Source organism: Meriones unguiculatus, chromosome 11 (assembly GCF_030254825.1).
Source record: "Meriones unguiculatus strain TT.TT164.6M chromosome 11, Bangor_MerUng_6.1, whole genome shotgun sequence".
Classification (NCBI taxonomy): domain Eukaryota; kingdom Metazoa; phylum Chordata; class Mammalia; order Rodentia; family Muridae; genus Meriones; species Meriones unguiculatus.
The window spans coordinates 9,711,095-9,726,277 of NC_083359.1; the positions used below are offsets into that span (position 1 = coordinate 9,711,095).

General features: G+C 52.0%; 1 protein-coding gene across 1 annotated transcript in view; it reads left to right on the forward strand.

Annotated features, from left to right (window-relative positions):
• Nucleotides 1-5,877: 5,877 nt before the first annotated feature.
• Nucleotides 5,878-15,183, forward strand: part of Slc5a10 (solute carrier family 5 member 10) — a 47,296-nt gene continuing 37,990 nt past the window's right edge. The window contains exons 1-5 of the mRNA XM_021639181.2: nucleotides 5,878-6,034; nucleotides 10,218-10,289; nucleotides 10,663-10,767; nucleotides 11,090-11,149; nucleotides 11,277-11,381. Coding sequence (XP_021494856.2) covers nucleotides 5,921-6,034; nucleotides 10,218-10,289; nucleotides 10,663-10,767; nucleotides 11,090-11,149; nucleotides 11,277-11,381 — 456 coding nt within the window. The 5' untranslated portion in view covers nucleotides 5,878-5,920. The remainder of the gene's footprint in view (nucleotides 6,035-10,217; nucleotides 10,290-10,662; nucleotides 10,768-11,089; nucleotides 11,150-11,276; nucleotides 11,382-15,183) is intronic.

The following is a 15,183-nucleotide window of genomic DNA, read 5'->3' on the forward strand; positions in this document are numbered from 1 at the left end:
GAAGAGGAGCCAAGAGGTCCAGTGACACCCCCTCCACCCCGGTCCATCTTCAGGGTCCCGGAGTTCCGATTTAGACACAGCTCTGCAGGCCTGGTCAAGATGTCTCTTTGTCTCGGCTCTAGTCTTTCCTCTGCGGTGGTCTGACAAGTGTGCCTCTCTCTGGAGGACAACTTCTCTACCGAAGCTTCAGCCTTTTCCTTCCCTCTGTGTGAGATTCCTGAGGAAATTCTGGTTTCTTGGTGCCCAGTGTCTCAGAGGCTCCCCCGAAAAAAGTAAGATACTACAGCTGAAGTCACCAACCATGTGGTTACAGAACGCAGAAAGTATGCTGGAACTGAGCTGGAAGCGCCATCCCCGCCAGCTTTTGTAGTACCGGAAGGTGGCACTGAGGAAGGAGCTGTGTCATCCTCTTCAGTGGCGTTCCCACTGATGAGCACCTGTGCTTCGGTCAATAACCCACCACCCACACTCCTGCAAGCCGCCCCAGCTGAATTCAGTGGGACACAGAGAAAGACACGGGCGTTGAAGGGAGGTTTCTCGGGAAGAAGGGCCAAGGAGAGGGCAGTGGAGGTGGAAATGACTCGACACCATACATGTGTGGTCATGTGAATGAGGGCGGCCCCCATAGACTCATGTATCCAAATACTTAGTCCCCAGTTGGTGCAAGTAAATACGTTGGTCCAGCTGAGGTGGGAGGGCCTGTGTGGTGGAGAAGGGCTGGAAGAAAGTCCTCGATAGCAGCTGAGGGGCTGTTAGTCATGCCACAAGCCATTTGTGTGGGGCCCAAGTCTGAGTGGATACGTTAGTTAAAAAATTATTATTATATGTGTATATATGATGGGGGTGGCCATGTCACAGCACACATATAGAGGTGAGAGGAATATTTAGGAATCACTAGGACATATGGGATGGCCTTGTTGGAGGAAATGTGTCCCTGGGGGAGGACTTTGAGATTTCAAAAGCCCATGCCAGGCCCGGTTAGTGTCCCACCTCGTGCCCATGCCTGAATAACAGAAGCAAGCTCCCAGCTATTAGTCCAGCATCATGCCTGCCCTGATGTTCACGAACTCAGGCTTCTGGAACCGGGAATCCCAAATAAATGCTTTCTTTTATGAGTTGCCTTGGTCGTGGTGTTTTCATGGCAGTAGAAAAACAAGGCAGCATATATGGAACTGTTGAGAATAAAACATGAATAGTTGGTAGTCACTCAACCTGAAAGAAAGTATTCACAGAAATCGCCAGAGCTGGTCAGATGGCGTGGTGGATAAAAGCACTCCCCACCCAAGCCTGATGCCCGAATTTGATCCCCGGAACTCATGTGAAGGTGGAAAGAGGAAACCAAAACCACACCACAAAGTTGTCCTCTGACCTCCATGTTTGTGCTGTCACAAGCCCACCCCTCATCCTATATGCACATATAACAAGAATACATTTTTAACAAGACTAGCTTATCCACTCAGATTTAGGCCCATTTGCTTTCGAGATGACTACCAGGCCCCCAGGTGCTGTAGATAACTTACTTCCAGCCCCTGTCCACCATGCGGGCCCTCCCACCTCAGCTGGACCAATGCATTGAATCAACACTTCTGCCTTTCTCTGCTTGCCTGGTAGATTGACTAAAGCCGGGCACATCATCACCAACCTGCCCTATAGCTCACACGACACTTAATGAAATTGTAACATTCTTATTTGAAATAGCTCCATGAAAACAGTGTTGTCTCCAGGCACTCTATGTGACCCTTGCTGACCTGGAGCTTGTTTTCTAGACCAGGCTAGCCTTGAATTCACTCAGATGCTCCTGCCTCTGCCTTCTGACTCACACGTGCTGAGATTAAAGGCAGGCACCACCGTGCATAAATGTCAGCTGTGTCGTGTTGATTCTGGACAGACCTAACAAGCTACTTGACCCATCTATCTTCTGTGGGTCAAGATGACAGACACTCGAGAAAGTAGAAAGCGTATATTTAGTGTGGCCACACTGGGAGGAAGAATAAAAGGACTTGTGACACTTTCTGGCCCAAGTCCATCTTCCAGAGGGCCTGACAGAGGTTTGGGTCCAAAGAGAAAGCAAGAGATAGGCACAACTAAATCCTACTTCAGGTGTGGTTATGTCCGTCACTGCTGCATTGTCTGGGCTATGATGAGCTGTCAGAATGGCGGGGTATCTCTTTCCTCTTCTATTTGGCACCAGGCCTTTTCCTTTACTCAGCGTGAGACTCCTTGGGAAATTCCAGGGCGTAGCATTACAACAGGATCCTTTGTTCGCACCTACACTGAAAGCCTGTGATGGTCCAGGGCAGTGAGTAGATAGACGCACCCAGGTTTGGGTTAGAAGGACCCAGGCTGTGTGATCCTCAGCAGGTTCCTTAATGTCTCTGTGCCTTGGGTAACAGATGCTGCGGTTTGAATACGGAGTGCTCTCCACAGGCTCATGTGTTAGCTGGGAGTGCCATCTTGAGAGGTGAAGCCGAGCTGGGGGACAGAGAAGGGTAGTGTGACCAGCCTCTAACAAGCATGCCATGCTCATGCTTTCCCTCCCATGAGCCTAAGCTGAAAGAAGTATTTCTGCATTGCTTCTTGTCAGGTGTTTGGTCACAGTGACGTCCACCAGAGAGGTGGCAGTGCCGAGGTAGGCAGTGCATGGGCGTCCAGTGAGCACTTGGTAAGTATTAGTGCAGTGATCAGGATGACAGGGACCTGAGCTGGCCCCCGGGGTTCCTTCCTACTGAGCCCTTGAAGCTTTTGAGAAGAGGCAGGGATGAGGGGATGATGAGGACTGGATTGTGGCTGCCTGGACTTGAGCACCCAAAAGCTCAGCCACCAGATCAGCAAACAGAAGGAAAGCCAGGCAAGAAGGGCCACCAGGAGGTCATGGGGCCCAGCAAATGTGGATGCTGCACACAGGTGGGCAGTGGCAATGTCATCTAGGAAGTGTCACCAGTCTGGGATTGATGAGTGACTGGTGAGTTCATCACCACTGCCCAAGACACTCCTGGGCCTTCTCTAAACCGAAGTTAGACCAGCCTGAACTGCCTCCCAGAGGCCTTCCAGCATGACTGAGGGTTGCCCAGCTGAGCAGAGACAAAGGCTGCATGTGGTCTTACGAAATGCCCAGGCCATGCTGGTGCATGAAAAATGAGGGCTGTCTTTCACCCTTCATGTTCCTGTAAAAAGGGACCTGTACTCTGCCTTGGGAGTCGTCCTCAGAGCTCCTGCCATGCAGCAGCCAGCCCTGGTGGTGTTAATAGTTCGACGTTAATAATGCTTCTAATAAATCTCATCCAAAAAGATAGTCAACCTCAGCTTGGTTAAGAAAGCCAAAGCTCCCCCAGCCCCTCTCTGAGAAGACCCAGAGGAGACTGTATTCCTAAGTGACCTGTGGCGATCATGTACTTTGCTCCCACGTGGCTAAGCTCACCTCTGCGGTGAGTCCTAGCAGCAGCTTCTGGCCTTCCACAGCCGTTGACCTGGTTGTGCTCTGCAGCTTCACACTTGCTGGGTGCCAATGCCCTGTGCTGGTTACACATTTGTTTTGCTCTGGTCCCAATCCCAACCCCCGCACTGATGACAGACTCAGAAAGCGGTTCTAAAGAGTCCGGGGACTTCCTCTTCAGATGGATGGTTCTATGGTTTGAGCACATCCCCAAATCTCACTTAGTGAAAACTGAAACTACAGAGTCAGAAGGGAGGAGACTTTAAGAGGTGATTAGGGTGTAATTACCTGATCAAGATACAAGAGTGGGTCTGTTTTCAAAGGCTGTCTGTTCACTCTGGGGTACATGCCTCTCTGTCCTGCTTCAGGACTTTTAGGGCCCCCACAAACAAGAAGGCCGTTCTCGATGTGTCCCTTTGTCCGGTTTCCAGAACAATGGGCTGCATGAATTTTTTTTTTTCTTTACCTAGTCTATGGTATTTGGTTGTAGTAACAGAAAATGGACTGAGAAGCAGATAGCTCCTCAACAAGGTGGGGAGTCCTCACCTTTCTTGGGCTAGTTGAACCAGAATTGCTATGTCCTGTTTCATGTGTGTAAATATGGATATGGCTGGGCACAGGAGCAGGGCTGTCATTTCTCCCATGATCACATCCTTCAGGATAGAACTAGAAAATCAGTTTTCTTCTTGAAATTTTTCTTTCATTAAAGGTGGGCAACGTTATCTATCAGTGCCTTACTTCCTGCTGAGGGGAGGTGCCAGTGGCTGTTGATTCGACCACTCATCTTGATGAAATAGGCTCAGTGTCTTAGTGTTCTATTACTGTGAAGAGACACCGTGACCAAAGCTCCTCTTATACAAGAAAACATTTCATTAGGGGGCTTGCTTACAGTTTCAGAGGGTCAATCCATTACCATCATGGCAGGGAAGATGGCAGAAAGCATGGCACTGGAGCAGTAGCTGAGAGCTGCATCCTCATCCACAAGTAGAGGAAGAGAGATTGAGCCTGGCATGGGCTTTTGAAACCTCAGTGACACACTTCCTCCAACAAGCCCACACCTCCCAATCCTTCTAATCTTTTCAAATGGGGCCACTCCCTAGTGACTAAGCTTTCAGATATATAAGCATATGGAAGTCATTCTAATTCAAACCACCACACTTAATAAATCTGGAAGTCACTCAGTGGGTCTTTTAGAATGGTACAAATGGGCATTTGGTTCACAGACACTAGAGGCAATCATTTCCACTGAGGCCAGCTTGCCAGCAAGTGTAGTGGAGACAGAGCCATATAAGCCTGCTGAAGCCTGTGCTCAGTAGAAACTCAGTTTCCTGTCTTAGTCATGTCCTGTACAGATGAGTTAACCTTTAGTCTCTGCTCAGTGTTGCCAAGTAGCAGACGAGGTGGGATTGTAGGCCAGTGTGTTCCTGGCAGCAGCCACTCACTCATAACACTTCTGGGTTTCATGTGCAGTTAAACTCCAAATGTGTCAAAGAACACGAGCCAAGTGACTGAGCAGAGCATGACACACTAATGTCACTGCTGAGTGGGTGGAAGGCCTTGGTGGAGTCACAGTGGGGTTACCATACCGAGACCCACATCTGAATCTGCAGGAGAACCTAGCTCTGCCGCTTGAATGGTGGGGACCTTAGCCTTCAGCCTTTGTTTCCTCAGCTAGACTAAGCTATCACCTACACTGCATGATGGCTTTGACCGTGACATGGGAACAGCTACAGAACAGGAAGGGGTCCTTGGTATTTGACAACTATTGGCCCAGGCTGAAGAGGTAGGTAAATGGGTGGCCAAGTGGTACAGACAGGTCTGTCTTGCTGGTTGAAAAGAAAAAGAAAAGAAAGAAAAAGAAAGGAAGGAAGGAGAGAAAGGAAAGAAAAGAGAGAGAAAGAAAAAAGAAAGAAAGAAAAGAAAGAAAGAAAGAAAGAAAGAAAGAAAGAAAGAAAGAAAGAAAAAGAAAGAAAGAAAAAGAAAAAAAGAAAAAGAATGATAGGACTTAGGGCTTGCATAGGGTCACTCCTGCTATTGTAAGGAGCCACCATCTTGAATTCAACTCAACCAACTGAATCCAGGGACATACCTATCCCTCAGGGACATGTTCCAAGAGGTAAGGCCACCATCCCATCCCATTCCTCTATACTTAACTAAATTAAATCTAGGGGAAGCCAAACTGGGGCTCCCTTCAGAGCCATTCCATTCTCTTCTTCTCCCAGCCCATTCAGAGTTTAAGAAGGCTCCTTTCCCTCTGCCCTCTCTTCTCCAGATCACCCTAGTTTCTGCCCCCTGAGATTCACCTGCCACTGGGGAGCCAAGGGGGATATATCTGCACTTTGAAGCAGTCCCTTGGCACACAGCCACACCATGGGCTAGAGATGCCACTTTCTCACTTGGTTTAATGATCAATGACTTCTGCTCAGAGAGCCCTTGGTGACCTTGCCTCTCCTCAGTCCCTGGGCTCCCAGTGGTGCTTGCAGCAGGATGGCAGCAGACAACTCCACAGAAGTCCTTCATGCTCCAGGGTCCCAGCTGAGCATCACGGACATCATTGTCATCGCTGTGTATTTTGCCTTGAATGTAGCTGTGGGCATATGGGTAAGAACCTATGGTGGCCCTCAGGGCTTTCAGGGCAGAGCTGGGTGTCAGCACGGGTCTTGTTTGGTGGCCTACTGCCTGAACACTGGGATTGTGGTGATTCCCTGACTGTACCAGAGTCTTGGATAAAGAATCCAGAGGTGGGAGGGTGTTCAGGGGCTCAAAGCGCCTGCTAGACCTGCCCTGCTCACTAGCTCCTGAACCTAGTTTTTTTTCCCTTGATCAGACAGACAGGTGATTTGGCCCAGCAAAAGATCTATTGACAGCAGATGTCCTGCTGCGAAGTTGTCAGACTCCTCCCCATGTCCCATCCCTACCTCACCTCCAACCTCAGGGAAGGTCAGGCTTGCCTGTGGATAAGAAGCCAAAGCAACGGGGGTTAGTTAGACTTACCCAGGATCCACAGAGTGGAAGTGGGCCCTCCTTAGTGTGATCTTGATGCCAATCTTTAGGGTGCCCCTAAATGGGAGGAAGTGGGACAAAGCAGCCGTGGCCCACCTCATTGCACCACGTTTAGGGCCATTCCTTGCCTCAGCCTCAGAGCCTAGGGGTTCTCTGTAGGAGAACCATCATCCCTTTCTTTCCTTCTATAAATCCTGGCCCAAGATAAGAGCCTGGGGAGTGGGAGACTGCTCATGTTCACTCAGACAGCATCTGCTTCACAGGATGATGTCTACCAAAGAGGCCTGGGGATGACACAACCCTGCTGCCACCGTTGGACCTAGAGTAGTGGCAGTAGTAGGAGGACTGGTAGCGGTTAGTGCTGATGAACACGGTGTTGATGGCGTTAATGGTGGTGATAGCAATGGTGATGTTTTAAGGGTGCTAATGATGGTAATGGTGTTGGTGGTAGTGACGATGGAGGTGGTGAAGGTGAAGGTGGAGGTGGTGGTGGTGGAGGTGGTGGCGGCAGAATGATGGTGGTGGTTGTCTTAGTTGAAGTTTTTATTGTTCTGATAAAATACCACGACCAAAAGCACCTTGGGAAAGAAAGAGTTTATTTCATCGTATAGCTTTCTGGTCACAACCTATTACTGAGGGAAGTCAGGGCAGGAACTCAAGCAGGGCAGGACCCTGGAGGCAGGAGTTGATGCAGAGGCCAGGGAGGGGTGCTGCTTCCTGGCTTGATCCCCATGCTTGCTCAGCCTGCTTTCTTACAGAACCTAGGATCCGTAGCCCACAGTGGCCCCAATAATGGTGTGGGCCCTCCCATACCAGCCACCACACCAGCACAGTGGTGGCGATGATGGTGATGGCGGTAGTGGTGGCAGCACTACTACAGTTAACTATGTGATCAGATACCAAATGACAAATGGCCCATCGTGGCCGTCAGCAGAGCTGGGCTCCCAACTCTTCTCCTTTTTTACTTTTCAGATCCCGCTTTGTTTGTGTCTCATTTTATGTGGATGGGTGTGGGTGTTTTGCCTGCATGTATGTCTGTGTACCATGTGCATGCCTGGCTGATGCCCATTGATTGGCTGATGCCCTGGTTGAGGCCAGAAGAGAATGTCAGATCCTTGGAACTGGAATAACAGATGATTGTGAGCCACCATGTGGGTGCTAGGAATTGAGCCCAGATTTGCTGGAAGAGCGGTCAATGCTCTTAACAACTGAACCATCTCTCCAGCCCTATGGTATGTGTGTTAGGTGGGGGTGTGGTGTGTGTGGTGTGGTGTGTGTGTGTGTGTGTGTGTGTGTGTGTGTGTGTGTGTACGGTTTACAAGGTGACAATTTAACAACCCTCCATTGAGCGTGTCTTTCGTGCCATTTTTCCAACTGCATGCTCTCACTCTGTCACATTTTTCTAATTTTCACAGTATGTCGGATTGTCTTCTCAGGATTATACCTTTTGTGGAGCCCTGTAACCTTCGGGGTTACTAAGCTAATCAGTCACATGGACGGGCCACATATGACAGGGAGTTTGTGCACTGACTGCTCCATGGTGGGGACATTCCTGATGCCTCCCCTGCCCATTTCCCGAGAGACAGTGCTGAAATGAGGCTAATTAGTAACCTGCCATGGCCTGTAAGTGTTCAAGTGAACACGAGGGTTGCCAGGCTCTCTCGCTCCAAATCAAAAGCTAGAAATGATTAAGCTCCTCTGGGAAGACTCTAGATACAAGGAAAGGCTCCTGACTGAGAACCGGTGTGACCCCAGGTCGCTGAGGAGGAGCACGAGGAAAACAGCCTTTTGGGCCAGATCAAACCAGGACAGCACTGCCTTGAGGCCAGTTCCCTGAAGCCCACCTCCTGCAGAGGGCCTCAGAGCACATCAGCCCCTACCAGCCGACCTAGGCAGCATTCTAGCAACTGTGCTCACCAGTTCCCAGCATGCAATGGGCTCTCTGCCTGCCCTCGAAGCACAGAGGAATCCACCCTGGTGCCGGTGCTTCCTGTACCTAGACTGCCAGGGATTGCAGAGGCTCAGAGGCCCGCGTGAAGGAGCCGGCCGCTGGTTAGAACGAGCAGACTCCCTACCAGCCTCTTTGATTTGGTTCATGAAGCCCAGTGCTGGCTAAAGTGACCACATCTTGGTGCTGTTCTCCTGAAGGTCACACTTGTGGTCTCTGTCCCTTCTAGAAGTTCAAGCATTTGCATGTAGCCATGCACTAAGCATCAGCTGGAATGAGCAGAGGTGACAGGCGGGGGACTTAGCTGGGTAGGTAAAGCCCGTGCTGTGCAAGCACGAGGGGGCCCAGAACCCCTCCGGGCGGCTGTGGCACACGCCTTTAATCACAGCTCTCAGGGGGCAGATGCAGGTGCATCTCTTGAGTTCAAGGCCAGCCAGGAGTGAGTTCCAGGTCAGCCAGGGCTACACAGAGAGACCCTGTCTCAAATAAAACAAAACCAGAACCCTTTTAAACCATGCACCTGTGAGACCAGTGCTTCCATGTCAGGAAGATGGGAGGCAAGTAGGAGAATCTGGAATCTACCAATGCTGAACAGCCAGAGACCCTGTCTCCAACAAAGCGGGAGATGAGGACTGAGAGCAGAGCTTGTCCTCTCTCTCTCTCTCTCTCTCTCTCTCTCTCTCTCTTTCTCTCTCTGTCTCTCTCTCTCTCTCTCTCTCTCACACACACACACACACACACACAAGTGAGACACATGTGACCATGAAGTTACAGCAGCAGATCTGAGCAGTGAGTTTGGACCAGATATTCCCACTGATGCTAAGGTTTGATGGACGGGGAGACGTTAAATAAACAAGTGACAAGGACCACTGTTTTAGAGTATATGTTTTAGAAGTCCCAACAGGCCAGGTTGAGAGTCAAAATGGAGTCAATCAGAGGGCTGGAGAGATGGCTCAGTAGGTTAAGAACGCTGGCTGCTCTTCCAGGGGACCTGGGTTCAATTCCCAGCACCCACATGGTGGGTCACACCCATCTGTAACTCCAGTTCCAGAGGCTCCAGCACCATCTGCCTTCTGAAGGCACCAGGCATGCACATGGCGCACAGGTATGCATGTAAAATAGAAACAGCAGTTCTAAAAAAAAAAAAAAAGAAGAAAGAAAGAAAGAAGGAAAAGGTGGAGTCAGTCACAGTAAGCTTCCACTTCCCAGACACCACATTGAAGAGGCACTACTGCCTGCACAATGAGGCCAGCTTCAGCTGGGAGGATGAAGTGCAGTTCCCCTGACTCGTTCCCGGCACCGGAAACGGGAAGTAGCCCAGGGTCCCACGCCGTGGGTTCTCCGCCCTGCTCCAGTCTCAGCCTCAGGAGGACAGTCAGTCACTTTGGAGTTGGCAGCCCGCTAGGAGTTTTTGTTGCCTTTTTTATCCTATCCGTAAAACCAATCCCTTTTGCTTGACCAAATAGGAATATTGTGTCTTAGGAAAGGAATACGGCCCAACTCTGAAAGAGAAAATCAACTGGGAGCCGGACAACTGTGGATCCTTTGCTCAATTAACATTCCATTGTATGGATATGCCTCATTTTTCGCGTTCATCAGTTTGTGGACTTCCAGTTGTTTCCACTTTGGGCTCTTTTGGATAATGCTACTGTGAGCATTCTGTGTGTGTGTGTGTGTGTGTGTGTGTGTGTGTGTGTGTGTGTGTGTGTACACATCCTCACTCTGTGGATCACATGGCATTGCTATGCTCAGAGTATGGAGGAGATGCAAGGCATTTGGCGGGGCATAGCGTCCCACCTTTGTTGAAGCTTCTGCCCTTTGCTGTTCTTGCAGTCTGCCTGTCGAGCCAGCAGGAACACAGTGAGCGGCTACTTCCTGGCAGGCCGGGACATGGCTTGGTGGCCGGTGAGTTCACCCCCTTCTCACCTCTCCTTTGTCCACGGGGCTGACTCCATCCCTGAGGTCACTTCATGAGTGTTATTCAAGGTCCCTGTCGGAGACCAGCTCAATGGAATAAGTCTGGGTTGGAGGAGACCCCCGCCCCCACTCCAGGTTGGCTATGTAGGGACAAACTGCTAGAAGTTTTGAGTTAAAGAGCTTTTGAGTCTGAAAAAAACTGTTTTTCTTAGCCTGTGGCTAGCTATGGGTACCCCAACTTGCACCCCTGATCCTGGGCTCCTTATATGTGAAGTGGGTATGCCAGGCTGGAGGAGGTATTTCCAGGTCATGAGGCACTGATGTAATGGGCTCCCAATGACCAGTTTCCTTCCCTCTGCAGATCGGAGCCTCGCTCTTTGCAAGCAGTGAGGGCTCTGGCCTCTTTGTGGGACTGGCAGGCTCAGGCGCTGCTGGAGGCCTGGCTGTGGCAGGCTTCGAGTGGAATGTGAGTCGCAGAGGATGGCCTGTTGGGGGCTGGAGCAGAGGGCACAGCCACACCGACCACCTCTAGATAGGGTGGCTCGTGGCAATGTGCGGCAGCCAAGGCCTGCCACACTGTGACACACAGCCGATCGTAGACACAGGGGCTCTGGGCAGCCTACCTGTCCAGAGAGGTTCACAGGAGGCCCGAGCACCCAGCTTCTCACAGCATGGCAGGAGGGGCCAAGGGAGTCCCAGCGCTCCCAGGGGCAGCCACATTTGGCTGTGTTTCAGGCGGGGCTTCCGGGAGCTGGGCCCACAGCCTTCTCATGCCTCTGTTCCCACAGGCCACGTATGTGCTTTTGGCGCTGGCATGGGTGTTTTTACCTATCTACATATCTTCAGAGGTGAGTCTGTGCCTGGGGCCCTGGCAGAGGCTGGACCCTCCTCGAGTTGGCAGGACCTCCAGCCCCACCCCTGATACTCACCTCGTCCCTTTGAGTTCACTTAGCCCTCATCCCCTCTGCTCCCCAGATCGTCACTTTGCCTGAATACATTCAGAGGCGCTTCGGTGGCCAGCGCATTCGCATGTACCTCTCTGTCCTGTCCCTGTTGCTGTCTGTCTTTACCAAGATATCGGTGAGCAGCCCCTCGCCTGCTTCTGCCTGGAAACTTCCAGCATCTGGGGGGAAACAGCACCTGGGAGGGGCCTTAGGTGCTAGTTCACCTGACAACTTACGGGTGTGCCAGCTAGGGAGACAGAGGGCCAGGGAGAAATGGTAACCTGGGCAGAATCTCCTGGCAACCTAGGCAGGACGGAGGGTAGGGAATGAGGTCTGGGCTATGCAGAGGGAGCCAGGACTCACCAGTAGAGGGAGCCAAAGGCCTCGTGGTGGCTGACAGTTCCATGCTCTAAGTCCACCTGGGCCTCCTGCTTGTCAACAACTTTCTCTTAGGACGTGGCCCTGGGAGTGTCAAAAGCAGGACGCTCACTTCCAGTCTGAGTAGCAGGAACTCAGGGAGTGTCTGGTCAAGCGCCTGGTTTTATAGTCAGGGAACCTGAGGTTGTGGGCTTTGGGGTACGCCAAGTAGCTGTGGGAGGCCTGGTACAATCCCTCGGGAATGCCTAGGCTCCAGCAGCAGCAGGATCCTGAGAGGGGCCTGAGCGTGAGTCAGTGACCTCAAGCCAGTGACTGAGGGAGCCTGCCCAGCCTAGTCCTCTGCCTCCTGTGGAGGCAGCGTAGCCGGGTCTCAGGACCTGGGGAGGTAGATGCTATTTCCCGAGCCATCAGCAACATCTTACCACAGTCTTTCCTTGATGTTCCCAGAGAATCATGATGGATTTCCTCTCTCTGGGGATCCTGTTCCAATCTGGAGGGATCTGGCCTTGAGTTTTACTGTCCCTCTCCTACTCTTTCGCTCACCTCCACCCCTTTTCTCCCAAAACCCACCTTCTGGAAGCCAGGCAGAGTGAAGGAAGCCTGGTCCTGGCCTACCTAGGGTCTATTCTGCAGTGGGGTGTGTACAGGTACATAAGACAGGCAAACCCGGGGCTCAGATGAGGAAGAGATAGGACTGGGCCTCAATGGATCAAAGGATGCAATAGTCGGGGGGGGGTTACCAAGGAAGGAGACGGGGCCACAGAGATGTCTGGGGCCATCACTAGGGACACATTTGGGTTAGAACCTGTGAGAAGAAGCTAGGTCAGCCATGAGAAGTGGTGGGGACTGAGGCACACTGGCAGGCATGTTCTAACATTCACAAAAACAGCCCAGTGCCACATCTGGCTCTGGGGTAGATAGACTGCACTGGAGGGAAGAGGCAGGACAGGAGACTGCAGCCTTAGGCTGTGAGAGGTCAGAGAGCTCCAGAATTGGTGGGTTATCAGCAGAAGGTGGCCAGGGCCAGCTTTGCAGAAACTCTCAGCTGAGCTGGGGATGGAGGAAAAAGGCAGTGCGGCCAGTCATCCAAGACTTCACACCACCTAAGACCGTACACTGGGAGGGCCACTGGGCAGGACTTCCTCCGGCAGAGGGACGCAGAGTGCATAGGAGGGGCCTTGGAGGCAAGCTCATCTAGCTGCTGCTGACTCCTTCACCAAGGTGATGGTGGCCAGGCCAAGGTCAGTTGAGATCCAGGACTCTGTCAGAGCCACAACAGCCAGGATGTGGCTTCAGACTCTTGCCTTGTGGGTGACTCTGAGGTAGCTGCTATAAACGCGGAGCAGTCGCTGTCAAGGCCCTGCCTCAGCACCAGGCAACTGCCCTCTGAGGCTGAGGGGAAGCGAGCAAGCAATCAGGTGGAGGCACTAATTGCTGCGCTTGGTTTGGGAGAGGCAGGGCCCGCCCTGGGTCTTGGCTTCGGAGTGGAGCTATTTGAAGTGCGTGGGCCACACTAGGCCCAGACACAGAGCCTAGGAACGCCCTGCCTGTCTGTACAGCTTGTCCAGGCATAGGTCACAGGGCCTTCCTGCTGCTGTTATTCAAACAGGAGCATCAGCGTGCTGATCTACATGCAGGTGTGGAAAATCACAACCTGTGTCAAGAGCCAAGAGTCCGAGTGCGGTTCCATCACTGTGGGGCTCTGGGCCAGGCATTTAACCTCTGGAAAATAAGGAAGTGAAGCATGATACCACATGCCCCTCATTATAGGCTAACCATGGCCCACAAGGTGATCCATCATACTGCTCCTGCTACCTCGCTGACCTTACCTCTCCTCTCCCCTAGAGTCGCACACTGCGACTGCTATATTGCCTCCACGCACTCCCACAAACGCCAGGCGGGATTCTGCCTCAGGACCTCAGCACTTGCTATGGCCTCCCCCAGACGCTGTTCTCTGAGGAATGCATGCTACACCTTCACCTCTCTGGACTCTCAAATCTCTCCTTTCACCCCTGTCCCTGCAGGTCTAAACTCCCCCTCTCCTTTTACTGTCTCTCCTTTCTTCCTTCCTTTAACATTTTCTAGGACATGAATAACTGACTCAGGAAGTCACAGCTGAGTAATCCCAGCATCTGAGGGCTGAGCTAGGAAAGTTGCTATGAGTTCAAGGCCAGCCTGGGTTGCAGAGTAAGACCCTGTCTGAATAAATCAAACAAAAAGAGTGTATTCTCCATCCCATTTTCACTCTCCATTGCTATGCCCAGTGCTATTGTGTGCCTTACAGTGCCCTTAGAATAGAATGATATAACAGCCAGGATTTGGCTCCCCACACCCTCATGAAGGTCTAGAGAGTAAATCAGTTGGGCACCATGGCCTCTGCCTGACTCAGTCCTGCCAACCATGAGAAATAGTGCCACAGGATAGGATGGGTTTGTCCTGCTTCAGTGCCATTCCCTGATCTAGGGAAACATGCCACTCGATGTGTGCCCACCGTGTGCTTGGGTGTGGGTGAGCAGGCTAGCCCCACATGCACTTTCCAGACAGACTCCTTACACAGACAGAACATCAGGATCCTAGCGAGGAAGCAATCGTAGAGGACAATAGGAACAGGAGAGCCAGCCTCGGAGCCTGGAAGCCTAGCCCTCTGCCCAGCAGGTTAGACACCTCGCTTTCTCCTTGCACAGGTAAGCTCAGGCAGGACTGCAAGGCTTTTCAAGGGGCAGGAAGGGGAAATTGGGTGGGTATTTGGAAAGAGTCCTCAGTGGCAGGGGGTGGTGAAAGGCAGAGTATGGCAAGGACAAGCAGGTTCTCTTCTCTGCTGCCTTACCCACCCGACATGGCACCCACAAAAATGGGCACGCCCCTGGATTGGGAACATAGGTGACCCCTGGAGGGGTCCCAGGAATTCTGTGCTGTTCCATGGAGGAACATGAGAGAGAAAAAAGGACAAGGGTGGCAAGGAGAGGGCACAGACCAGGGCCTGGGGCCTGGGTCACCGAAGCCTTCTTCACCTCCTCAACTCTCCACCGGGTGGAGACACAGTGAAGCTCCTTTGGCAACACAGTGCCTCAACTCAGAATTGTGAGCCCAATGGAGCTCCCCTCCACCCCCACAAGGGTCTCCCTCCCCTTCACACTCCTCCTGTGTTACCCCAGCCACTGGGTTCCTCCCCCAGAAGTTTGAAGGTCCAGGGTCCTGCAGCAGGAAAAGATGGCCTCAACTGCTTCCTGGGACCATGGAACCTTAAGCAAGGCATGTTAACAATCATTTGCTGGGGGCTGTGAGCTTTAGGGGAGTCACCAGGTACGTGACAGCCAGGATGGTGCCTGCACACAAACATGCCTCCGCTATCAAGGCAGGAAAAGCAGTAAGGGCTTCGTTGGGGACAGCTGGGCTTCAAGAACCCAGCTGTCGGCAAGGAGCCGTGGAGAGAGTTTGGCGGGGTGTGTGGCAGTGTTGCTGGGGAAGGCTGGGGCTGGGGGCATGGCGATCAGGTGAGTGTGGGCCAGGCAGAACCCACTGCAGCAATAGCAGAGGCCTGACTTGCCTTGGGTCTGAGA